The sequence below is a fragment of the Aethina tumida genome, chromosome 3, assembly GCF_024364675.1.
Source record: "Aethina tumida isolate Nest 87 chromosome 3, icAetTumi1.1, whole genome shotgun sequence".
NCBI classification, from domain to species: Eukaryota; Metazoa; Arthropoda; class Insecta; order Coleoptera; family Nitidulidae; genus Aethina; species Aethina tumida.
The window spans coordinates 13,717,602-13,743,303 of NC_065437.1; the positions used below are offsets into that span (position 1 = coordinate 13,717,602).

At 32.0% G+C, this 25,702-nt stretch overlaps 2 protein-coding genes across 3 annotated transcripts; one reads left to right on the forward strand and one right to left on the reverse strand.

The window, feature by feature from the left end:
- The first annotated feature begins 15,600 nt into the window (after positions 1–15,600).
- On the forward strand, positions 15,601–18,902 carry LOC109600660 (splicing factor 3A subunit 1). 2 transcript variants are annotated; one of them, XM_049964592.1, is made up of 11 exons: positions 15,601–15,799; positions 15,915–16,079; positions 16,355–16,529; positions 16,580–16,893; positions 16,952–17,148; positions 17,205–17,388; positions 17,446–17,954; positions 18,064–18,211; positions 18,262–18,440; positions 18,496–18,669; positions 18,728–18,902. In XM_049964592.1, exons 1-11 carry the CDS (start codon positions 15,706–15,708, stop codon positions 18,824–18,826), a joined length of 2,238 nt encoding a protein of 745 aa, XP_049820549.1. In that variant the 5' UTR covers positions 15,601–15,705; the 3' UTR covers positions 18,827–18,902. The 2 variants fall into 2 exon arrangements, with proteins under 2 accessions (XP_049820549.1, XP_019872395.1); XM_020016836.2 differs by having other exon boundaries at positions 15,602–15,799; positions 18,082–18,211.
- Positions 18,903–19,110: 208 nt separating this feature from the next.
- Positions 19,111–23,973, reverse strand: LOC109607874 (xylulose kinase). The gene is made up of 9 exons (XM_020024331.2): positions 23,814–23,973; positions 20,996–21,232; positions 20,668–20,847; positions 20,509–20,610; positions 20,167–20,455; positions 19,969–20,113; positions 19,632–19,918; positions 19,477–19,574; positions 19,111–19,423 (listed from the first exon to the last, which is right to left on the reverse strand). The coding sequence occupies exons 1-9, from the start codon at positions 23,856–23,858 to the stop codon at positions 19,217–19,219; spliced, it is 1,590 nt and encodes a 529-aa protein (XP_019879890.2). The 5' UTR covers positions 23,859–23,973; the 3' UTR covers positions 19,111–19,216.
- Positions 23,974–25,702: the final 1,729 nt, after the last annotated feature.

The window sequence follows — 25,702 nt, forward strand, 5'->3', positions numbered from 1 at the left end:
TACAAGGCATAAGTTATCAACAGTTGGAACGAAACACAACTATTCAATTTTCTACCGACTTCACACAAACTTTCGTGGAATTTCGACGTTTCGTAGATTAGAGTGATTGTTTCGTTTTTGGACAGCTTTGATATTTTAGAGTCGAAGTTATTATTTATTTGCACGAACAGTTCGTTTAAAGTTATGAAAAAACTGTTGAAAGTTAAACTGGTGTGAACGTGTATAATATTAATTAAATACGAACTTCCAAAGGCGAAAATTTTGTCCCAAACAGACACGTTTCTTGGATTCTCGATGTACAAGCCGATGCAGCTCATTATGGAGAATATAAGAGTTGTCAAAAACTCGGTAAACCACAGTAAAATCCCGGTGAAACGGATCTTTGTGTTAATGACGTCTTGCCTGTGGATTTTCATTTTCTCGTTGACTCTGGACAATTCCTCACACACTAATTTGAATTTTTTTTGGTGAAACTTAGTAAGGACACATATCAGCAAGGTAGACAGATAATTGGCGCACACAAAAACCAAATGAACCACCAATTCCAAATTGGAAGCTTGGAAATAATTGAATTGTACGTAATTCCACGGTGATATAATGTAAATTGCTATAAATTTTCCGTACTGTACATAATCATAGTATCTTTGGTACATTAAAACTCTGCGTTCATCGATTTTGTATGGGAAAAAACCTAAGACGTAACTGACCAACAAACATGGCTTTAGGAGATAGAAAACCTGCGCTTTGTCTTTAGACATATTTAACATACTGAACACAAATTGGACTACTAGTAATTAAATAAATGGACTGTTCCCATTTATTTAACTTGTCACTGTAACCAATTATTATCGTTTCAACCGGACATATACATTTATAAATTACAATTCTTAATTAACATTAAACTAATTTGCTAATTTCTTACCTCAGACATACAAGCCGAAGACAACCAAACCCAAACGTAGGTTTTCGTGCCGCAAAACAAAATCCATACAGCAATTATAGCTGTGTAACTCATAATTGAGCCGTGAACAATCTGCATACAAACATAGAGTGTGTTGGACGTGAACAAGACAAAATGAAGGCCAAAAATGACTAAAATATTGTTCATTTGTATTGAATTGTAAAGTCTTGCGAATTCGCTGATCCTCTGATGTAGAATTTTGGTTTCAACTATCAAATCTTTCGCATCTCTTTCCGTCAATTTGGATAAATTGTTTTGAAAGTGTTGATTTAAGTGGGAAAAATATGATTTAATTGTGAGAAAACCGCCAATAAAAATGAATGAAACTGAAATGTGATTCAGACACAAGGTGAAGAAAAACGCGTAAATTATGACGTGCTCTATCGTTCCAGAAGTGCTGGCATCTTTTAAAAATAAGTTCACGAATATTCCGGAGAAGACTGTAGTTACTGTCAGTTCAAAATACATTCCAACCGATAAGAGCACACTTAATTTGTCATAACTAATGAATATCTTCATTTTCTTCAATGTGTTGTCTATTTCGTAAAACTCACAAAGAATATATTTTACTTTTTGAACTTTGGTTTCGTTGAACAAGAATATTAGCCACGTGGCAACGACACAAGCGACGATATACAATCCGTGCACAAACAATGGAAATGTCAGTTTTACTTCTTGTAGATTATTTAATATTATGAAAAAAGCAATCATTTGTTGCACCAAAAATCTACCTATGTTGAAATAATTTATTAATTTGCTGTACTGCAAAAAATACGGGTTGATAAAATTTAATTTGTACGGAAAATAACCCACTAAATATAAAAAAATTAACGCTGGTTTGAAAATGTTGAGTGTTGTTCTTTCCTTCATTTTTATTTTACTGACACCCGAAAAATGAAATAAGAAATAATAATACTTGAATATTTTTTGTTGGATATTAATTGCGCTATTTATATGATCAAGAAAAGTACTCTAACAAATTAAAATGTGGGAAATTATTATTGATATTATTTTTATAAATTAATATAAGGTAAACATTCCAAATGAGTTATGTGCATTGTTACTTTAATATCATTTAACTTCAAATTATTCAGTAAATAATATTTAATTTTTTCAGTAGTAATAATTATAACAACTTCTTCAAATGTTAATCTGTGTTATTTATTTAATGTAACACTAATATTTTGTATAATATTTTAAAAGTATAATGTCTTCAATATATGGAAGCAAATTTTGGTTTAATATGTCCCTGTACAAAAATCCTAATAAAGAAGCCTATGCCAAAAGGATTGAAGCCTCCTCTTAAACCGCCTCCATTTTTCTCTGTCACTTTTTTATTTCATAACTTTTTTATAAATTAAATTTAGATTGTTCTGTGATCCAGTGATACTAAGCAAGTCAAAATTGGACCTTGATTTTTAGAAACTAGGGATTTTCTTGTAGGACTGAGGTAACAATCTCGTTACAGTCCTTGAAGTAATTTGAAACTTAAAATAATTTTTTTCGATGCTACCACTTGATTAAATTCTTTTATTTATTATAATACAGGTCATAGTAACTCTGAATTATTATTTTTCTTACAGATCCACTTCGATCAAAGATTATAAAAAGCAATAATCTGTTAGTAAATAATCGGTTTAAAGTAAAATGTTGCCAAAATTTTGTTCACAGAAAAGCAAAAAAGGTACAAAACTTTTAACGAATAAAATTAAATTGATCAGTTACGTTGTAGACACAACAATAACAAAAAAATGTTGAACAGTTCATATTTTTAAGTTGCTATAATTATGGCACTATAATATAGGATATATTAATATTAATATATATTAATATTAATATATATTAATATATATTTTATAATATTGCATACAAAAGATTATTTATATTGTATTATAAGTTTTGTGTTATTTAATTGATGTCAAATTGGTTGTCTTAGCTGTTATAAGTATTTCTAAACTGGATAAAGAAAAAGAAATCTTTTCAAAAATAAAATAAATAAGTTATTTGAAATGTTCTGGAATGTGAATTAGATTAAAAACTTTAATAGATTATTCTCATCATATTACCTCCTCCATACATGTAGAAGCCGAATTAACCAGAAAAATCATTTTCAAGCAGCAAAACACAATCCACATAGAAAAAACTGCAACGTATCCTGTAATCTCTCCTTGTAAAAGGGCCCTGGCAACGTAATACAGATTCGACGTGAAGATAATGAAATACATGGGCAGATGTAGAAACAATTTTGTCGACATAAAACAATTGTATACCCTTGTAACTTTACACGTTTCTTCATGTAGTCTGCTTATATTCATCAGAAACATTTTCGTTTGTTTCTTCGACGAATTCACAAAATTCTCAACACTTCGGTTGATACTTTTAAACAATTCAGTTAATGTAAACATTCCGAAAATGAAGTTGTAAGAAACTGCAAATATTTGAAGATGAATATAATGATTTTCAATGACGAACATAATTTTTTTCCAAAGACTCGTATCAACGTAATACAATCTGACTGCAATAAAAGCGGTTGAAAAAACAAAGGTTATGCAAATTTCAGTCAGCGTTGCAAATTGTACTTTCCCTTTCAATTTACTATAGTTAACTCTAATGTTTAAACTATCAAACTCTTCAGTAAGTTCATAAAAAGAATTCACAGATTGGTAAAATAGTTTAATATCTGCTAAATTCACCCAAAACAATATCCAAGTCAGAAAAAGGCTGCTCGCTATGTAAAGTCTATGTACCACACTTTGTAATTTACTATTAAATTCGTTAGGCGTGTAGGTTGTAGCCGCCACAACATTAAAACCGATATTTAGTAGGAAATATATTACAACATTTATTAACAGTATTTTCGAATTAAACTCCATAATTGTTTTGGTTTTTGTAAATTTTAACTTGAACGGTAAATAACCTATTATAAAATTATAGAAGAGCAAAGGTTTTAAAATGTCGTTTAATGTATGGTTCATTTTGTTACTCATTATGATCAAAACCGTTCAATGCATAAACATGTAGTGTAACGAAAACACACATTTACTAAATTAAGAAAATAATAGGTGTAAATAAATAAAAAACAAATATAAATCAATAATATATGATATGAGTACATTAAGACGTGAGTAAAGAGCACATTAATAGATTATAATTTGTTTATAAAAATATTATTACCTCATTCATGCACGAAGAAGATAAGTGAATCCATAAGTAAACTTTGATGACACAAAAGCAAATCCAAAAAACGGACACAAGCACGTAGTCCGTAATTTCCCTCCATAATATGGTTGTGGCAACATAAACCAAATTCGATGTGAAGACAATAAAGTAACTGCCAAAAATCACGAACAACTTCCATGAGATGTAACCGTTGTACTTCCTTGTAAATTCGCATGTTTCTGCATGAAGCTTACCTAGTTTTACAAAATACGTTTTGTCTGGCTTTTGGATACTTTCTAGACAATAGCGAATGTTCAGGAAAAACTCTTTGATTGTAAAGTAGCCTAAATTGAAGCTGTAGGAGATTTCGAGAAGTTGCAGATGAGTGTACATAAAATGTAGATTGATAATAATTAATTGGAAAACACTTGTATTTATACCAGACATGCGAACTGTAATAAAGGCTACAGCATAAGATAATGTTATTACACCTTCCAGGACGGTCCAGAATAGAATAACCTTGTTTAATTTTTTGTAATTTATTTTTATATTCAATCGTTCAAATTTTTCAGACAGTTGGAAGAAACTGCTTACGGTTTTATCGAATGATTTAACCAGTATTAAATTGATCCAATATAATAACCAAGTCGTTATAAAGCAACTGGCAACATATGAAGAATGGGAAATCCTTTGCAATCTGTCTTTAAAATGATGGGTCCTAAAAGTCTTACTGGAAATGTAGTAATAACTAACGTTTATGAACCAGTACACAAATATGTTGCAAAAAAATATTTTTTTATTGTATTTCAGGATTATTGTAGTTTTTCCGAAAATTAATTTGAATGGCAAAGTATTCATTCCAAATTTAAATATAAGGAACGGTTTTAATAAACTCAATATTGAGTTAATCATATTGAAATGTTCTTATATTGGTATATAGAGCTACTACTAATCAACTAAACTTCAAAAAGCAATTCATTTGATTAATTTAATATTTATGTAATCATTTATATCTATATAAAACAATTATTTAATTGATATTTAATGAAAAGTGCCAGGTGGTAATATAGTAACACAAATATCATTAAGTACACACAACAGTTTTCTGTATTTTTACAAAAAGAAAATATGATTTTTTTTTTTTATTATTTTAGCAGAGTAAACAGAATACAAAAGGAGCCTTTCATTTAATAGTTCTAATGTATAGGTAAAATGTGAAAATGTCCTCTTAGATTTCAAATATCTTGTTAGAATAAAACGAATATGTTTCAAGTGTTTTACGCAACTTAATTATCAACAAATGCGTTTATTTATTTGTATTTATACCCTTAATCATTATTTTATAAATAATCACAAAAGAAGTAGAATATTTCATTTCAACATGTCTATTACTTTTATTACTACTCTGTATTTTGTAAGTTGAAACTATTAAAACAAAATTTATTTCGTTTAAAGTTAAATGGCGCGAAACATAACTATGATCATAGCCCTCTCGCGGAGATCTTGACCAGTGTGGTCATTCAGCAAACCGACTTTCTGTGAAGTGATTATTTTCGTTAGACACCTTTGGACTCGGGACGGTTCGGTTTCTGAATGGGAACGCAACTTTTTTCTTTTTTTTATAAGGGGAAAGTCAGAAGACAGAAACCCCCCCCCCCCCCGGGTACCGATCCAAAAGATCTCAACCCAGATGGATAACGCATACGTGTGAACGTATACGGGTGAGCTGAACCAGAAGACTAAAGCTGACGTAGACGCCAGCCCACTGTCAACTGGTTCGAGAAGAACAAGTCCAATCTGAGGAAGATCGAAGATCTTCCTGGGGATGGATTGGACTTGCATGTGTTGGATCCGTTAGCTCCCCACTACCACTGGCTTGTGGAGCGGTACTGAGCCCCAAGACCAGGACAAGGTGGATCCGTCCTGGGGAATGCAACTGCCGTAGACCACATGTTTATATCAGCTGCGAAGTAATTGTTCTTATAGCACCACATAAACTTAGGAATATGAAACTCGGTGCGAATCCCCAACATTGCTGTTGATATATAATTTAAAATTAATATACAAATCGCGAAATTCACAGTTGTTGATATTTTTGTTGTATCAGACCTATTTTTAAACTCTGAATGAATTATTTGAATTGTTCTTAATAAAAATTTTGTTTTAAGTAACTATCCATAAAATTATGAAAAGAAATGAAAGATACGACATTACGACGACTTTAATGGATAAATTTAAAATATTTATTAAGAAACTATCAAAATCAATATCACTATCGGGATTCGAATGAGAATATCTTCTAAATGGTTAAAGTTATCAATTAACCAACCACAGGAGAACTGAATTATAGTGTTTAATTTCCTACGAAAATATATGTTGGACACTTTATAACATTTATTTATCTAGGAATTATAAAATTTAGAAGTAAAAAGGAAGTTTTTTTTTAATTATTAAACTTTGAACTTCGATATTTTCTAAACGGTAAGAGCTATGAAGAAGTTGTAGGGAGTAAATAGAAATTTTCTGTAGGATCAAGTAATGGCGATATATGGATTTTGCGAGAAGGACCTTCTTATTAAAATTAAAAGTTCATATTTGGGGAGCCTAGAAATCAGTGCACCACCAGTTCGATAACCCACCACCTGTCACTACTACCTTTGTATACTGATAAATTAAAAAATAAATAAATACTTGTTTCTGCATTTCGTGCGTCATCAGATAGGACACAATTCAAATTTGCAATTCTGTACAACTCTGAAAATCCTATGACAAGCTTTACAATTAAAATACATTTTAATATTGGTTAGTGGGGTAGCTTGCCGCTGCATTTACGGCGACAAGTTTTTCATTTGGAAACATTTATTAATTTAATTCTTTCAAAGGTAACAATTTTGAAAAACTAGAAAGCCCATCGTCGCTGAGTAACTGCAGCACTACACTAAGTTTCAATTTATCAGCATATAAATTTAGTTTTATGGGAATACCTATAATAAATAAATAAATAAATGTATTTATTTATAACTTTATTTATAAATAAGTACATTTGGATATTGGACAAGAGAATATAAATTGATTAACATAATAACATAATACAAGAAATGACATTAGATTACACTTTTATTTCAATAAATGTACATATTTATACAAAAATATCAACTTTATAAGGTATAATAAGTACAACATTAATCTATCAGTTTAATTTTTTGGTAATAAAACAAAATTTACTTTTATTTATTTAAGCTGAAAGAGAACAACTGATTAGATTACCTAAAAGACATAAAAAACACATTTTACGACGCACAAGATGTAAAACTTTTATTAATTGTTAAGTATAAATTTGTAATTCAGTGCAAAAGGGATAAACAGGGGATCTAAAATAAGAAATTTTATTTTATGTATGTAAGCTGAAAGAGAATATCTGATTAGATTACCTAAAAGACAAAAGAAACAAACGTTTTATGACACAAGATGTAAAATTTATATTAATTAACATAAATATGTAATTTAATGGAAAAGAAATAATTATATGGACAGAAAATTGAATAAAGTTTTATTTATGTAAGATGAAAGAGAATATCTGATTAGAAGGCTTAAAGGACATAAAAAACAAACATATTATGACACTTAAGATGTAAAATTTTATTAATTAATCAAAATAAATCCTTTATTTATAAATAAGTACATTTGGATATTGGACAAGCGAATACAAATTGATTAACATAATAACATAATACAATAAATGGCATAAGATTACACTTATATTACAATAAATGTACATATTTATACAAAAATATCAACTTTATAACATATAATAAATACGAAATTAATCAATCAGTTTAATTTTTTGCTAATAAAACAAAATTTACTTTTATTTATTTAAGCTGAAAGAAAACATCTGATTAGATTACCTAAAAGGCATAAGAAACACATTTTACGACGTACAAGATGTAAAACATTTATTAATTGCTTAACATAAATTTATAATTCAATGGAAAAGAAATAAATAGGGGATAGAAAATAACAAACTTTATTTTACGTATGTAAGCTGAAAGAGAATATCTGATTAGATTACCTAAAAGACAAAAGAAACAAACGTTTTATGACACAAGTTGTAAAATTTATATTAATTAACATAAATATGTAATTTAATGGAAAAGGAATAATTGTATGGACAGAAAATTGAATAGTTTTATTTATGTAAGCTGAAAGGGAATATCTGATTAGATGAGGTAAAGAACATAAAAAACAAACTTTTTGTGACACTTAAGATGTAAAATTTTTATTACTTATTCAAAATAAATCTGTAATTTAGTGGAAAAGGAATAAATAGGGGGGATAGGAAATAAATAAATAAATAAATAAAGTTTTTATTATTTATGTAAGCTGAAAGAGAATGTCGGAGTACACTACCCAAAGGACACATAAAAGAATAAAAGACAAAAACTTTCCTTTTGGGAAGTAATAAATAAAATGTAATTAATGGAGCAAACAACAATTTGTTCCACCTTCCGCAAATATTTAGTACAATAATTGATAGACACAATGATAAACCGACAGCAAAGTTGAAACGACGAAAAAAAACCGGAAATAACATGTTTAAAAACTTACTTTGCGTTGCCAGTTGCCCAGTTAACTAGTCTCGTTCTGGACCTACCTGAAAATAATCAAAAACGTTCAATTAATATTATTGTTTAATTGGTATTCAATTATTACTTGTTACCTTTAATGCCCTTTCCCTGTTGCCTTATCGTCTCTCCAATGGTTGGTTGTCCATCAAAGTCACCAAAATAGGCCACGTAGGAGAAAACACTACATCACTGTTGTCCTTAGTACTTTTATCCGTTGACTCAATAAGAAAATAAACAAAAATCTTCCCTAAATGTTTTAGTTAAAGAAAGAACACTTTGAATCGTATTTGTTGCTTAAGTATCTTTGAAGACGAAGTTTTAAAACTTTCATGGACTTTACTCACTGTCACTAACTCAACTTATGTTATTTACTGTTTTTTACTTAACACTTTCAATAATTTACAGGTGACCGACTATCTCTTTCTCCCGACTTTACTTATTCAAGTAAAGTGTTAATACTTTCGACAATTTGTAGGCGACCGAAAAATTACTTCTGAATGTTTTTATTAATATTTGTCAATGTAAATATTTGTATGACTTTACTTATCCAAATAAGTTCATTTCATGGTTACTGCGCTAAACGTACAGATAATCAGTACACCCCTCGATTTCAAACCCAACCACTGCTGCCGCCAGGCTGCCTAATTAGAGCTTATCGGTACTGTGACCAAGACTCCGGGTCGAGACTTCAAACCAATAGGGGACCGAAAATCTCGCGCCCGATCTTACTTATCCAAGTAAAATATAAATACTTTCAATAATTTGAAGGTGACCGACAATCTCTTTCTCCCGACTTTACTTATTCAAATAAAGTATTAATACTTTCGACAATTTGTGGGCGACCGAAATTCTTTATCTCCCAACCTAATTTATCCAAGTAAAATATCTACCCTTTACAAAAAATTACTTCTGAAAGCTTTTATTAATATTTGTCAATGTAAATAATTTGTATGACTTTACTTATCCAAATAAGTTCATTTCATGGTTACTGCGTTAAACGTACAGATAATCAGTACACCCCTCGATTTCAAACCCAACCACTGCTGCCGCCAGGCTGCCTAATTAGAGCTTATCGGTACTGTGACCAAGACTCCGGGTCGAGACTTCAAACCAATAGGGGACCGAAAATCTCGCGCCCGATCTTACTTATCCAAGTAAAATATAAATACTTTCAATAATTTAAAGGTGACCGACAATCTCTTTCTCCCGACTTTACTTATTCAAGTAAAGTATTAATATTTTCGACAATTTGTAGGCGACCGAAAATCTTTTTCTCCCAAATTACTTCTGAAAGCTTTTATTAATATTTGTCAATGTAAATAATTTGTATGACTTTACTTATCCAAATAAGTTCATTTCATGGTTACTGCGTTAAACGTACAGATAATCAGTACACCCCTCGATTTCAAACCCAACCACTGCTGCCGCCAGGCTGCCTAATTAGAGCTTATCGGTACTGTGACCAAGACTCCGGGTCGAGACTTCAAACCAATAGGGGACCGAAAATCTCGCGCCCGATCTTACTTATCCAAGTAAAATATAAATACTTTCAATAATTTAAAGGTGACCGACAATCTCTTTCTCCCGACTTTACTTATTCAAGTAAAGTATTAATATTTTCGACAATTTGTAGGCGACCGAAAATCTTTTTCTCCCAAATTACTTCTGAAAGCTTTTATTAATATTTGTCAATGTAAATAATTTGTATGACTTTACTTATCCAAATAAGTTCATTTCATGGTTACTGCGTTAAACGTACAGATAATCAGTACACCCCTCGATTTCAAACCCAACCACTGCTGCCGCCAGGCTGCCTAATTAGAGCTTATCGGTACTGTGACCAAGACTCCGGGTCGAGACTTCAAACCAATAGGGGACCGAAAATCTCGCGCCCGATCTTACTTATCCAAGTAAAATATAAATACTTTCAATAATTTGAAGGTGACCGACAATCTCTTTCTCCCGACTTTACTTATTCAAGTAAAGTATTAATACTTTCGACAATTTGTGGGCGACCGAAATTCTTTATCTCCCAACCTAATTTATCCAAGTAAAATATCTACCCTTTACAAAAAATTACTTCTGAAAGCTTTTATTAATATTTGTCAATGTAAATAATTTGTATGACTTTACTTATCCAAATAAGTTCATTTCATGGTTACTGTGTTAAACGTACAGATAATCAGTACACTCCTCAATTTCAAACCCAACCACTGCTGCCGCCAGGCTGCCTAATTAGAGCTTATCGGTACTGTGACCAAGACTCCGGGTCGAGACTTCAAACCAATAGGGGACCGAAAATCTCGCGCCCGATCTTACTTATCCAAGTAAAATATAAATACTTTCAATAATTTAAAGGTGACCGACAATCTCTTTCTCCCGACTTTACTTATTCAAGTAAAGTATTAATATTTTCGACAATTTGTAGGCGACCGAAAATCTTTTTCTCCCAAATTACTTCTGAAAGCTTTTATTAATATTTGTCAATGTAAATAATTTGTATGACTTTACTTATCCAAATAAGTTCATTTCATGGTTACTGCGTTAAACGTACAGATAATCAGTACACCCCTCGATTTCAAACCCAACCACTGCTGCCGCCAGGCTGCCTAATTAGAGCTTATCGGTACTGTGACCAAGACTCCGGGTCGAGACTTCAAACCAATAGGGGACCGAAAATCTCGCGCCCGATCTTACTTATCCAAGTAAAATATAAATACTTTCAATAATTTGAAGGTGACCGACAATCTCTTTCTCCCGACTTTACTTATTCAAGTAAAGTATTAATACTTTCGACAATTTGTGGGCGACCGAAATTCTTTATCTCCCAACCTAATTTATCCAAGTAAAATATCTACCCTTTACAAAAAATTACTTCTGAAAGCTTTTATTAATATTTGTCAATGTAAATAATTTGTATGACTTTACTTATCCAAATAAGTTCATTTCATGGTTACTGTGTTAAACGTACAGATAATCAGTACACTCCTCAATTTCAAACCCAACCACTGCTGCCGCCAGGCTGCCTAATTAGAGCTTATCGGTACTGTGACCAAGACTCCGGGTCGGGACTTCAAACCAATAGGGGACCGAAAATCTCGCGCCCGATCTTACTTATCCAAGTAAAATATAAATACTTTCAATAATTTAAAGGTGACCGACAATCTCTTTCTCCCGATTTTACTTATTCAAGTAAAGTATTAATATTTTCGACAATTTGTAGGCGACCGAAAATCTTTTTCTCCCAACCTATTTATCCAAGTAAAATATCTACCCTTTACAAAAAATTACTTCTGAAAGCTTTTATTAATATTTGTCAATGTAAATAATTTGTATGACTTTACTTATCCAAATAAGTTCATTTCATGGTTACTGCGTTAAACGTATGGATAATCAGTACACCCCTCGATTTCAAACCCAACCACTGCTGCCGCCAGGCTGCCTAATTAGAGCTTATCGGTACTGTGACCAAGACTCCGGGTCGAGACTTCAAACCAATAGGGGACCGAAAATCTCGCGCCCGATTTTACTTATTCAAGTAAAATATAAATACTTTCAATAATTTAAAGGTGACCGACAATCTTCTTCTCCCGACTTTACTTATTCAAGTAAAGTGTCCATACTTTCGAGAATTTGTAGGCGACCGAAAATCTCTTTCTCCTAACTGTTATCAATCCTTTAAAAAAAAATTATAAATACTTTCTATAATTTTCAGGTGACCGACTATCTCTTTCTCCGGACTTTACTTATCCAAGTAAAATATCAACCCTTTCCAAAAAATTACTTCTGAATGCTTTTATTAAAATTTGTTACTGTAAATAATTCGTGTGACTTTACTTATCCAAGTAAAGTATTAAATTTATTCAAAAATTTACTATAGAGTTATTTTATTTAGTATTAAATACTTTCGAAAATATATATTTAAATACTTTTATTTATTCTAGTAATGACAAAAAAATGTTCTTTCAATAGTTAAAATAATGAGAGTCGATTATTTATTTATATTTCTAATAATTTTGGTATGTCCTGTAATAATAAAAATATACCATAAACCAGGTACTCAGGAAGGAATTTCTAATGGTGGAAACTGATTTAAAATATAGATACAAGTAATTTGCGTAAAAATTAAAATTTACTAATAAAATGTTTAAATATTAAACCAAAACTTTACTTGTTAACTTGAATTCATTAAACAAATGCATTATTAAAAATAAATCGGATTTTTTATTGTGGGGCCAAGACGTAATTTTAAAAATATTTAATTAAAACTTTCAATTGTTTATACGATTAAAACATATTTCCAAAAATTGTTTTTGCATCGCCGTGTCGGTAGGTACTCGATGTTTTTCGATTATAAAAAAGTAATCCTTGATTTGTCACACCATGAGTGTCGGTCTTCAATATCGATTACACAATCTATGTTCAAGTATTTTATTCATATTAAATCATTTATTTTTCAATTATTTTAATTATATTAATATAATGAAATATTTTGAATTTTTACTTATAAAAACATTTATTCTAATTATAAAAAATATAAATCAGTTTCGACCAATAAAAGTCAAAAGTTGATCAAATTGTTCTAAAATTTTTGTTTAATTAAACTGATTTTAAATACTGACATTAAAAAGTATTCAGCTAAAAACCAAAAGTATTTAATTTGTTATTAAAATATTTGAATATTAAACAGAAACTTTAAATTAATTCATATTAATTATTGTACTTGAATGTCATTGCGTAACTGTACTGAAATATTGTTTAAACAACTTTACAAAACTGACTCGCATTTTAATAAAATTTAAATAAACGTCAAACATTTACGAAAAGCCTTCAACATTGGTTTCACATTTAAACAAAAATATTAAAAAATCCCTTAAACAATTGATTCAAAATAAAAAATCCTACCTTTTAACCCCGTAGCATGTTTAGTAGGACACTAATTGATCGCACGGATGACTGCACTAACCCGAACCGCACCACCCAATTAATTGGGGTGGATGGCAGCGCGAACCACCACCCCCGACCGACCGACCGGTCAATACGTGGATCGATAACGGAATGACTGTAATTTAATAGCGCCGTCCAATAACTAGTCACCCTATGCCTGTGATTGGTCAACGTTGAGGTTTATGTAATTCCTTCAAGAAGGTTTTTGATTGAAACGGAATTTTTTCGTTAAAACATCTGATTTTATACAGTCTGAAAAAAATTTTATATTAATTGTTTTAATATTATTAGCCCATTTTACATGAAAATATCCAAAAAATCTGTGGTACTAATCGACAAATTTTAATAAATAATCATTTTTATCCTAATTTAGAATAATATAAACCATCAAAGTACAGCAATTTTAATGTAACATTATATAAACATGCATATGAACAATGTCCAAGAGAATTTACAAATTTATACTACATTATTATATTAACATTAAATTGCACGTTTGCATTATTATTAACAATTTCGAGCATAATCTAAAAGAATTTATAAATTTGAACATTATTAACAGATTAAACAATGAAAACACAATAATTTTAAACTAAAATATTATACATTTTTTGTTTTCCTAAATTGAACATTTGTTTTACATTACTTTCATTTATTTACTTTTAATAAGCAATTTGATGAAACATTTGATGAACACACAAATCATAGAGACTTTATTTATGTTGTTGTTCCAGTTATTTTATTTATGATACATATGTTATTTTTAATGAATTATTTTTGTATACATTAAAATTTAACGGAGCCAACATTGATCGTGCGAAACATTCCACTCCAGAAAAAAGGCTCATACTCTTTAATAGCGAAATCAATAGAAAAATTACTCATTTATTGTAAATGTATTAAATCATTCTAATGTTACATTATGTTAGATGAGGAAAAAATAAAATATTTAATTCTAAAAATACAATAGATATGGTGGAAACACTAAAATGTGTTTTTTTTTTCTTGTTCTGGTGTGTACATTACACTGTATAAAAAAGGACATTTATAAGGAAATATTGAAAATGGTTATGTTTACCATGCCAAGATGAATATATCTTTAAAGTATAAGAATAATGATCCAAAACACAGAGCTCAAATGGAGAAGCAGTGGTTCGTAAAAAATATAATATAATAAAAAGTTTTCGTTTATATCCATGCAAAGTTTTATGCAAGCATTCATTCTTAATTGATGGATACTTTACTTAATCCAAGTAAAGTTGATTTATTGTCATGATTTTATCATTAATGCATGCATTTATTCTTAAGAACTAATCCATGCATGCAAAGATTGGTCGACGTCGAGTTTTTGTTAAATCATGCGTATCAAGAACATTCTCAACCGAATTAGAATTTTTCCTATACAATATTTGAATTTTAAACAAATATCACCTATTGTTTTATAATCAATAATTGTTTATATGGTATTATAATCATTATAATTAATATAATATATTGTTAAAGTTAAGTTAATTTTATAATTGATAATTTATAAACAATAGACTCATTTCAATCGAAAGTTAATATATAAATATTTAACAAACGTTTTATGGATATTAGTTTCTTAAAACAAAATTTTTATTAAGAAATACGATTACATTATAAAATTATTTTTAGTAACAAAAATATCAACGACTGTGAATTTTGCGATTTATATATTTATGTATTAATTTTAAATTATATGTCAACAATAATGTTGGGGATTCACACCGAGTTTCATGTTCCAGTTGCGTTCCGATTCAAAAATCGAACCGTGCCGAGTCCGAAGGAGTCGAAAAAAAATAACCAGTTCATAGAAAGTCGGTTGGCGGAATGGCCACACTGTTTGTGATCTAATACCAGAGGGCGCCATCACGAGCATTACGAAGGAGTCAACTGTCAAAAACATAGAAGCGTTGTGTTTACGTTATAACCAAGTTATTTTAATTTATCCATCAAATTAGCACTGGAACTAAGGCACGGAAAATTAAAATGCCTCCTCTGGAACCAAACGCCACAAACACCGATGAACCGGGTCCAATTAACGCGGTGGTCGGAATTATTTACCCTCCACCCGAGGTGAGAAGTATCCTTTTTATCAAAGCAACAAAATTCCACATTTAAGGAAAACGAGACAAATTTTTAGAGTTAACGGGAAAACGTGTAATTTTCAAATTTATTTTCCTGACAAATGTGCTAAGACATCGTCGACAAAACCGCCAGTTTCGTCGCCAGAAACGGCCCGGAATTCGAGGCCAGGATCAGGCAAAATGAGCTTGGGAATCCGAAATTCAACTTCTTGAATACAGGCGATCCATATCATGCTTACTACAAACATAAAGTCAACGATTTCAGAGAAGGGAAAGGTAACAGTTACACTTTAAGTTAAAACATTAATCAAGGAACACAATTACACTGTTGTCTAGGTTTAGTCTTATCTATTTATATGTTTATATTTGGTTAAAAGCATCCGCACTTTTCATACTTGCCTTAAATGATGAACCTTAGCCATATCTGAATATTCGGCCCTTCAAGCCTTGAGTATATTGATCTAAAAACTGGAGAGCGATAACTGATACATTACATACCATCAAAATGCCTGATTCATTTAGAAACACAATTACAATTGTTACAATTTTAGGACAAGAACCATCATCAGGTTTGCCAGCAGCAATATCAAAACTATCAGTGACTGCAGCAGCTCAACAGAAACAACAGGAAATTTTGAAACAAGTGGAACAACCCTTTGTACCAAAAGATCCGCCGATCGAGTTCGAATTTATCGCCGATCCACCGTCAATTTCAGCCCTTGACTTGTTAGTAGCGTTCCCTCACATTTTGAAAACAATTAACATTAGTTTTTTAGGGATATCGTAAAGTTAACAGCACAATTCGTAGCACGTAATGGAAGACAGTTTTTAACTCAGTTAATGAACAGGGAACAACGTAACTTCCAGTTTGACTTTTTGCGACCCCAACATTCGCTGTTCCAATACTTCACCAAGCTTTTGGAACAATACACAAAAGTCTTGATTCCGCCTAAAAGTATGCAGCAGAGATTGCGCGACGAAGCAACGAGTGCGAGGTCGGTTCTCGAACAAGTTAAATACAGGGCTGAATGGCAGAGGTATCAGGAACAGCAGAAGGCCAAAGAGGAAGAAATTCTTGAAAGGGAAAGAGGTAAATTGTTCATAAAATTGATGCGTTGCAATTTTGATGAGGTAATTATCGTTTTTAGTTGCCTACGCACAAATCGATTGGCACGATTTCGTAGTCGTTGAAACGGTGGATTACCAACCGTTCGAAATCGGCAACTTCCCACCACCAACCACTCCTGAGGAGGTGGGTGCTAGATTGTTGATACAAGAGAGGATAGAAGAAGGGGAGGATATTGAAATGCAACTTGAAAGTGACGAGGAAGAATCCGCCCACCCTGTAATACCACCCTTTGACTATTTTTATAAACTTTTTAACTTTTAATTGTATTTTAGGAGGAAGGTTTGAGTACAATGCAAGACAGGACGCAAAAGCGTGGCAAGGACGACAACCGCGTTCAAGACATGGAAGAAGACAGTTCTGATGAAGACACAGGGACGAATGATAAACAACCAATTCAGCCACCCCTACCCCCGATACCCGATAAAGTCGTGGTCAAAAAATACGACCCCAAACAAGGTATAATCATGGCTTTCATCCGCATAATTAAATATTAAATTTCCCGTTAATTTACAGCTGTTAAAGTCACAAGACCTACAGTTGGCGATGATTTCCTGGTGTCTCCGATTACTGGCGAAAAGATTCCCGCCAGCAAGGTCCAAGAGCATATGCGCATTGGACTGTTGGATCCGCGATGGGTTGAACAAAGGGACAAACAGGTCGCCGATAAAATGAACCAGGAAACCGTTTATGCAGCCGGTTCGGCTATCGATGCCAGTTTGAAACTTCTTGCCGAACGTCGTACCGATATTTTCGGTGTCGGTGATGAGGAAACCGCCATTGGTAAGAAGATAGGCGAAGAAGACGTAAGAAAAGACGAGAAGGTAACCTGGGATGGACACACTTCGAGCGTGGAGGCCGCCACCAGAGCCGCAAGGGCTAACATCACTCTAGAAGAGCAAATCCACCAGATCCACAAGGTTAAGGGTTTGTTACCTGATGAGGAGAAGGAGAAGATCGGGCCGAAGAACGTTTTGGGGTCTAAGACCGTTAAGACGACCAAGGCTCATCCCATGACGAATCCCGTAAGTTTTTAAGGCAATTAGATGGAGAATTTTCGACAGTTTGCGACACAGCAGTTTAAGATTCCTCCATAACATTTGTTTTTTAAGAATTACGTATCTAACATTTCAGCCGAAAACGACAACCCAGATGGCCCAAATGCCAACTCAAACTACAATTCAGTTGCAAGTGCCTCCACAACCTATCATCGCACCCCAGCCGCAAATCATGATGATGCCAGCTCCTCCTATGCCTCCAATGAGGCCTCCACCTCTCATGAGTATGTTATTCAATTCGTCCTCGAATTTATTTAATGCAATGTATTTTCAGTGGCTGCTCCTCCACCGATGGCTGGCTTTGTAACGCCGATGCCGCCCCAAATGGGGCCGCCAATGAATATGCCTCACAAACATCCCAGCGACGGACCTTCAGAAGATGAACCAACGAACAAGAAAATGAGAAATGAGGATTCATTAATTCCAGAAGAAGTTTTCCTTACCAGAAATCCTGTAAGTGGTTTCTTTACTGTAATAGAAAGTTATACCAATCTAACATGTTTTTTAGAGCCCAGTTAGTATCAAAGTGGCAATTCCAATGGTACCAGATAAGCCAGAATGGAAACTATCTGGACAAATGGTCAGTTTCACTTTACCCTTGTCTGAAACTGTTGCGAATTTGAAGGCGAAATTACAAGAAGAAACGAATATGGCGCCGGCTAAGCAAAAGTTATTCTTTGATGTAAGTACCAATTGTTATTTAGCTAAGGGTGAGTTTGAATTAATTCATTTTATTGTAGGGGATGTTCTTTAAGGATTCAAACACTCTTGCATATTACAATATTACTCCAGGTGCAGTCATTCAATTACAAGTGAAACAACGTGGTGGAAAAAAATAAAGTGATTAGTTTATTCTTTGTATTTTACATGAATGTGGATTTAAAATTAAATTGTCAATATATAAATCAATTTTAATTATTATCTAATTGAATGTATGAATTTCATACATTAATTGTCATTCCCTTGTAATTCTATGTTGGCATTATTTATAAATTTTAATGTATCCAAGTTCATAAATACATTTTTTTGAGGAATTCATCAATCAAATAGTGAAATATTGAGAAAAATTTTTATTTACAGAACATTGCACAAATTTTTTCTTTATTATATTAATATTCATGTATATTCGTCAACATTTTTATTAAAAACAAATCGTATTTACAAAATTGGAATGCATAATGTTACGTATAAAGGTAAAAACATGAGGAACACAAGATTAATTGCTTGAGTTACGAATCTGACGGTACCAAATTCTTTATTATTGCCCTGTATCGTTCCAACATAGGTTCGTAAATTTCGGCGGCGTCTCCGTAAGGTTCGCACGCCAATTCCGGGGGTGGGAGACACGACGTTATCTCTGAATAGTTACTGGAGTCTTGGAGAAGTCCATGCTTTGCCTGGTAGGCTGCCCCTAACATCGCCGAATTTGCAGCCTCCTAAAATTTTTATTTTATGACAGCTTATTTAAAAAATAATATAAAAAACGTACTTGTACATATACTGGGGCGTTAAATACGTCGGCCATAACTTGCAAAATTGCTTTATTTGCAGATGCCCCTCCTGTTGCCAATATTTTTGTGTCTTTACCTGTGGTTAATTTAAAATTAAGTATATTTATTTTATATCGTAAATGTACAGTTTTACCGAATTTGAATCCGAAATCTTCGGCATAAGCTCTTCTAGCCAGAAACTGTCCTTCAATGACAGCTCTAACTTCCACCTCCAGACTTGTGAATTTAGCGACAGACCCGGATTTGGTGTATCTATAATCCCCTTGTAAAAACGGAAGAATCTCTTGAACGTCATAATACAATCCCATATTTCCGAAATTCCCTCTGGGAGTACTGTTCAATAATTGATCGAAAATATCCCATGATCCTTCAGCACACTTGTCCCTTATCCTTTCGCGTGTCAACGAGCCATTTTTGAAACTGAAATGAATCGATTAATAACAAAATTAGAAGTTACAAAATAATCTTACCAAAGCAAAGCCATATAAGCATTAGGATCGACTGGATTACATAAAACATGTCCATCCAAGACAACTTTTGGTTCGTTCAGCCACAAGAAGACTGTGTCGCTTGTTCCGAGACTTACTGCCACCCAACCGTCCTGCAATCTCATGCCTAAAATTTCAATTTAGTGCTAATTGATTAAGAACGTGATTAATTAATTTTACCTATAAGGGATGCTGGATTGTCGCCAGTTCCTGCAATAACTCTGCATTCGGGACTGAAGCCGTATCTTTCCACGTAATAATTAGAGATTTTCCCAAGATTTGCGTTCGAAGGCACAACCTCTTCACCCAGTTTACCCAAAACATCTTTGCCACACACTTCCAAAAGAGTAGTATTCCACTTTTTTGTTTTGATGTCTAACAGATTCATACCAGATCCATCCGATATATCAATAGGGGCAATTTTGCCCAGAAATAGTGATGTCAGGAAGCTACTAATTAAAGAAATCCTCTAAAATATAAATGTGTTGTATTTTCATAAAATATCAATATATTGTTGTTTACTTCTGTAACTTTAAAAGCGTCTGGTTTTGTTTGGGCTATTTTGGCGATTTGAGATCCTGTAAATCTTTCGTACCCTCGAGAACCGGTGATTTCAGCCAATTTCTTTCAACGAAAACAGATATATTAATAAAAGATGTTGAATTTGTTGTAAGTTTTTACCTCTGGCCCACCAACGGCTTCTTCGAGTTGTTTACATTGTTTCGTTGTACTGTAATCCATCCAAATGGGGCTCTGATTTATCGAGAAACTTGTGGAGAGTTGGAGATGTAGAAACTCACTCGGATTTAAATTATTGAGCAGTTTTTCGGCGCCTTTTTGCCAGAAAACTGATCCGTGTTGCTATCAGAAATTAACAAATTTTTCAGTAACACAAACCACGGCAATTCCAACAATCACATAAAATAAATGCATGTCAACCGCAGAATTTTAACGGCACAAATCGGTTCCATGAAGACAGATCAATTAAAACTATCTCTAGATCGAATACCTGTGCACTTCCAGAAACGGCAGCGATTTTGGAGAAGTCGACACCCGCAACGGTCAAACGGTCCATTACCATGTCGAGGGCTTTGACAAACATTATCGTGGGCGCCGTTATGCATCTCGGAGTGCTTTTATCAATAACGGCGCCGCCTTGTGTCCGAAATTCCGGTAGATCGGAGTCAAAAATTACTGATGCCTGATGGATTATCTCTAATTTATCATCAACCACAGCAGCTTTTAACTAAAACAACAAAAATAATATCAAATTTAATTCTCTTATGAATTAAAATTTATTACTATTATTTATTATTTATCCAAAGTCGACCGAATGGTGATATTTATCGTTGGTTTCTTATCTGAACGATATATATATAAAGTTTAAATTTTCGTTTTTTCGTCATTACATTATTTCCTTTTCTTGTCTGACCTTGGTCTACTAACTTGAAATGTTTGTAAGTAAATAAATCATCGATTAAAAATGTAAAACTTGCTTGTAGATTTTGAAGTTGTTATTGTAAAACTTACTCAAATGATGAAAATAAATAGAATTTGAAGTTTTCGTAGTTTCAACTCAGTTATTTTTTTCCTATCAAAATAAATTAGGTACTATTGGATGCATAATTTACTTTTTAAAGAAATACACTTCAAAAGTCTTGAAACACTTTAATATAAAATTAAACAAACAAAAATTTGTTATTATACTATATTCATTCCTGAAAATGTAATACCTTCATTATCAACGAATATTATTACCAAAAAGGATAATAATATAAGTTAACAATTTAATTTGGTAGCTTGTATTTCCATCCTTGCTTTGTAATGAAGCATTTGAATAGATCTTATTAAATTACTAATAAATTATTGAGAAATATTATTCCATTTTAGAACCGCAGTCTGTAGTAGCTCTGAAATATTTATTAGTAATTCCATATAAGCTTAGTTGGGTTCATATAAAGGCAATGTAATCGTCACACCATTCTTTCAAATTCACTTTTTCTAAGGCAACAGTGGTTGCACCCCTTTCTTTCCAGAATCAGATTGGACAATCACCAGTCACCAACCCTATCATCATTTCGTTTGAAAAACAGAACATTTGATCAATGAAGCAAAAGCCAATTTTGATGGGGAACATGGGCCCATTCCAACCTTGATGTTCTGTGTATAATTGATAGCCTAGGAACTTTTAAAGGTCTTCTAGATCGTAATCGATTAGCAACTGTCCTTCTTCTGATGGTTGCATTCGAAATAAGTTGGTGGTATCTAGCCTGATAATGACTCCTAATGCTTCTAGCAGTTATTCACCTATTTCTCATAACCGTTTAAACTCTGAACCTGTCTTGGCTGTCATTTGCCACCCTTGAACATCCGTATCGAGATCTACGCAACCCTTTTTATTTCGTCGTAGAATGATCCTCGTAATCATATGGCGATCAATTTTTGAGCAATTTACCTATGTGACAAACCCTTCTCGTGAAGAAAGATTATTCGTAATTATTATTTCATTATTTAGTGGCATATCCTTTTGAAACTGACTATTTTATCTCATCTATAATATTCCAATATTCTTGAAAAATAAGTTTATGACATATTATTTGATTAAAAAAAAATACATTCATAAAGAGATTATGATTTTTAATTTTTTATAAAAAATATTGCTTGTTTGATTTTTTGCCTAAAAAATTACCATGTAGCTTTTGGTTTTGGGCCATAAGTACATAATTTCATGCTTTATAATTGAAAAAAAAGTTTCATAAAATAGGTCATAATATAAAAATTTATAGGGGTGTACCACTTTCATATGGGCCAAACTGTATGTATGTTTATTATTTTAATATAATGAATTGGGGATAATTAAATTAAATAATTGCCAAATTAATTGTTTATCTCTTAATATAAATGACCGGCTTTATTAACACACTTGACGAGTATTATCTTCGTTTATAATTAATCATAGTATATTTATTTTATCCATATTGCGTTGTCGGATTTAGTTTATGATATTTTTCACAGTTATCATAAAAATATTTCTGATATATTTCCAGTAATAAAATGATGGATGTTGAAATATAAAGTGTTTTATAATAGTAATTTTCTTATATAATTGTTTTAAGCATTTATACATTTTTTATAAGTTGCATATTTATCCGAAAAACAGTTGTGTAAACATATTAGTCATGAATATTTAAACAATTAGTTAATATATAGCATGTTTTCCTTATATTATGAGAATTTTAATTCTATAATACACATTATTTTATTTACATTTATCTTAAATTATACACACACACACATATATATATATATATATATATATATATATATGTATAAGAATTTTCACACACATTATAAAATATGTTTTTGAATTTAAATTTACTAGTTTAATGGATAATTAAATTTTGTTACAGAAACCGGTAATCTTAAACAAGTACTCATAATTAGTAAACATAAAACACCACCTAAAAAGACACCAAACATGTTAGTTTTAATTGTGGGAATAATTTTAATTCTTGAATTAAGTTTTTAATGAAAAGCTTGGTGTATAGTCCATTCAGTAAACCAACACATATTCCAAATAAGCGTCAACAAATGACCCACATCGCAATAATTATTTGTTATCGACACAACTAATTTATTCAAAACCGTTCCACTTCCCCGTAGAAGTGCAGCCGGACGCGGACTTAAAAATACCTGACACATCCACCGAAACACCGCATGAATCATCACCAACAGGTGGTCGAGAATTTTGCACGGTTCGCGCATGTCCAGACCGGTGTCGCAAGGACCCAGGACTGATAACACTATCGGGATAACAAACAACGTACCTGTTGTGTGCTCAAATCGAGTCCGAGGAACGTGCGATCTGACATTGTGACGGCACCACTCGCTACTAAACAACGACGGACGACCGCACCGTTGCGTTGAGTCCGTTCTGCCGGAGGTCAAGGCACTTGAGATTAGAAACGATACGCTGTTACTCCTGCTGTCGCTTTCGTTACCGTTTCCGCAATACTGGGTGGAACGTGCCCATCGCGGGATCGAATCCGTATGGATCGGCACGCGGTGACGTGGGGGCCGTATTTTGGAGGCGGTTATGGAAAAGTCGATACGGGGACACGCACCGCTTAGGTCACCTGGTGGATGTCGACGATCCGGGGATTGTTGTAAGGATTCAAGTGGGGCGGCAGGGATGGACTCCGTGCAGTTGCACCAAGTAAAGAAAATAACGTTTCTGAACAAAATAAACAAAACCTTTAGGATTCCCAGCTAATACAACAAATCCAGAATATTAAAACAGTGCCGGACGTCTAAAATAACATCTAAAAACTGAGGCAGACAAATAAATCGAAGGATTTGGCATTGTCCGTACAAAACAAATCATAATGCCAGGACAACGGACAACGTTATCCCATCCACGTCCATTATACTGTGCTACACGGAACGCTAACTTATCGAAAATTATGCATATTGGCAGTTTGCAGCAAAACGAAAACACGGAACGCAAGAATAAATGGGTCTGTTTTGTCCGAGAGTTTTATTGGTCTCCGTCTAACTTTTCCTCTGCACTTAATGAGTTGTCTATTTAAACTTGTTGTTTATTAAGAATGTTTGGGCTTTTTGTTGTGTATTGTTTTACAGGCTTTTTTTAAATGAACACATTTCACAATGATTTAATGGAAAATACATTGCACATTGTATTCCTTAAAATTAATTTTAAAATTGGTGTAACTAACATGAAACTATTTGTCAAATGTATGTAAATAAATGTAAAAATTAAAGCCAATTTATTTGAAATAAATTATTAATGAATGTTTCAACACATATTCATTTAAATTTTATTGTAATTTTTAAAGAATGATCCATTTTTAATAGTGTTATTAAAATATCAATATTTTAAATTTTTTTGTTTTTCAAACGATAGACACATTTTCAAAAAATTGGTGCATAAAGAGAATTAGGTGTAACAATATTGAAAACTCGTTGTTAGAGTTTTTAATTCGTTAAATATATTTAAAAAAATTAAAATTCACCTTGTTACAACAAAACAATTCGTGTAAAAACAGAGGTTTCTTCTTTTTAACTCATGTTAAATCAAGTTCGTATAAAAAAATCGTGTAAGAAGAAAATTAGATGTAATTTTAAACGAGGTTTAAAAATTATTCAGTAGATCAAATAGAATTTAAAAACTGTCAAATTGAAAATGGACGGTTTTTTAAACAGTTTATGGAAAACATATAATTTACGGCTTTCCCAAATATTTGACATAAAAAACAAAAAAAAATTGATATGAAAGGTTTATAAAATATTTCTAAAAGTTGACCTAGATCCATTTTTCCAGCGTACAAAAAATATGTCATATGTAAAAATCTTTATTATTTTATTTAATTATTATTATATTATTGAAATTTTGAAAATCCATTATCAAACAAGTCCCAAAAATTTAAAGTTTCAAATAAAAAAAATATTAAGTTGGCAGGTATAGAGACTGCCGATAGAAAAGAAAACTTAGAACTTTTAGTATTAAAATTTGAAATTTCATGTTTGAATTAAATTTATCAACATCAATCTGACTTCCACATCTATTGACACTCCGAGCAACAATTTTTTTTTATTTAAATATATTACGGGCTGTACAAGATCATGTGATAAAATAAATACAATTCAATTGAAATAACAATTAATATACAATCATTTTATTTATGGATAGTATTTG

Bases quoted from the DNA above. Each gene is read 5' to 3' on its own strand.
- LOC109600660 (XM_049964592.1), top strand. From the start codon at position 15,706: ATGCCTCCTCTGGAACCAAACGCCACAAACACCGATGAACCGGGTCCA. The intron at 16,080-16,354 runs GTAACAGTTACA...TTACAATTTTAG, and splicing joins CGATTTCAGAGAAGGGAAAG to GACAAGAACCATCATCAGGT. The intron at 18,212-18,261 runs GTATGTTATTCA...ATGTATTTTCAG, and splicing joins GAGGCCTCCACCTCTCATGA to TGGCTGCTCCTCCACCGATG.
- LOC109607874 (XM_020024331.2), bottom strand. From the start codon at position 23,858: ATGTCAGATCGCACGTTCCTCGGACTCGATTTGAGCACACAACAG. The intron at 20,848-20,995 runs GTATTCGATCTA...AATTTCTGATAG, and splicing joins CCGTTTCTGGAAGTGCACAG to CAACACGGATCAGTTTTCTG. The intron at 19,424-19,476 runs GTACGTTTTTTA...TAAAAATTTTAG, and splicing joins ACGCCCCAGTATATGTACAA to GAGGCTGCAAATTCGGCGAT.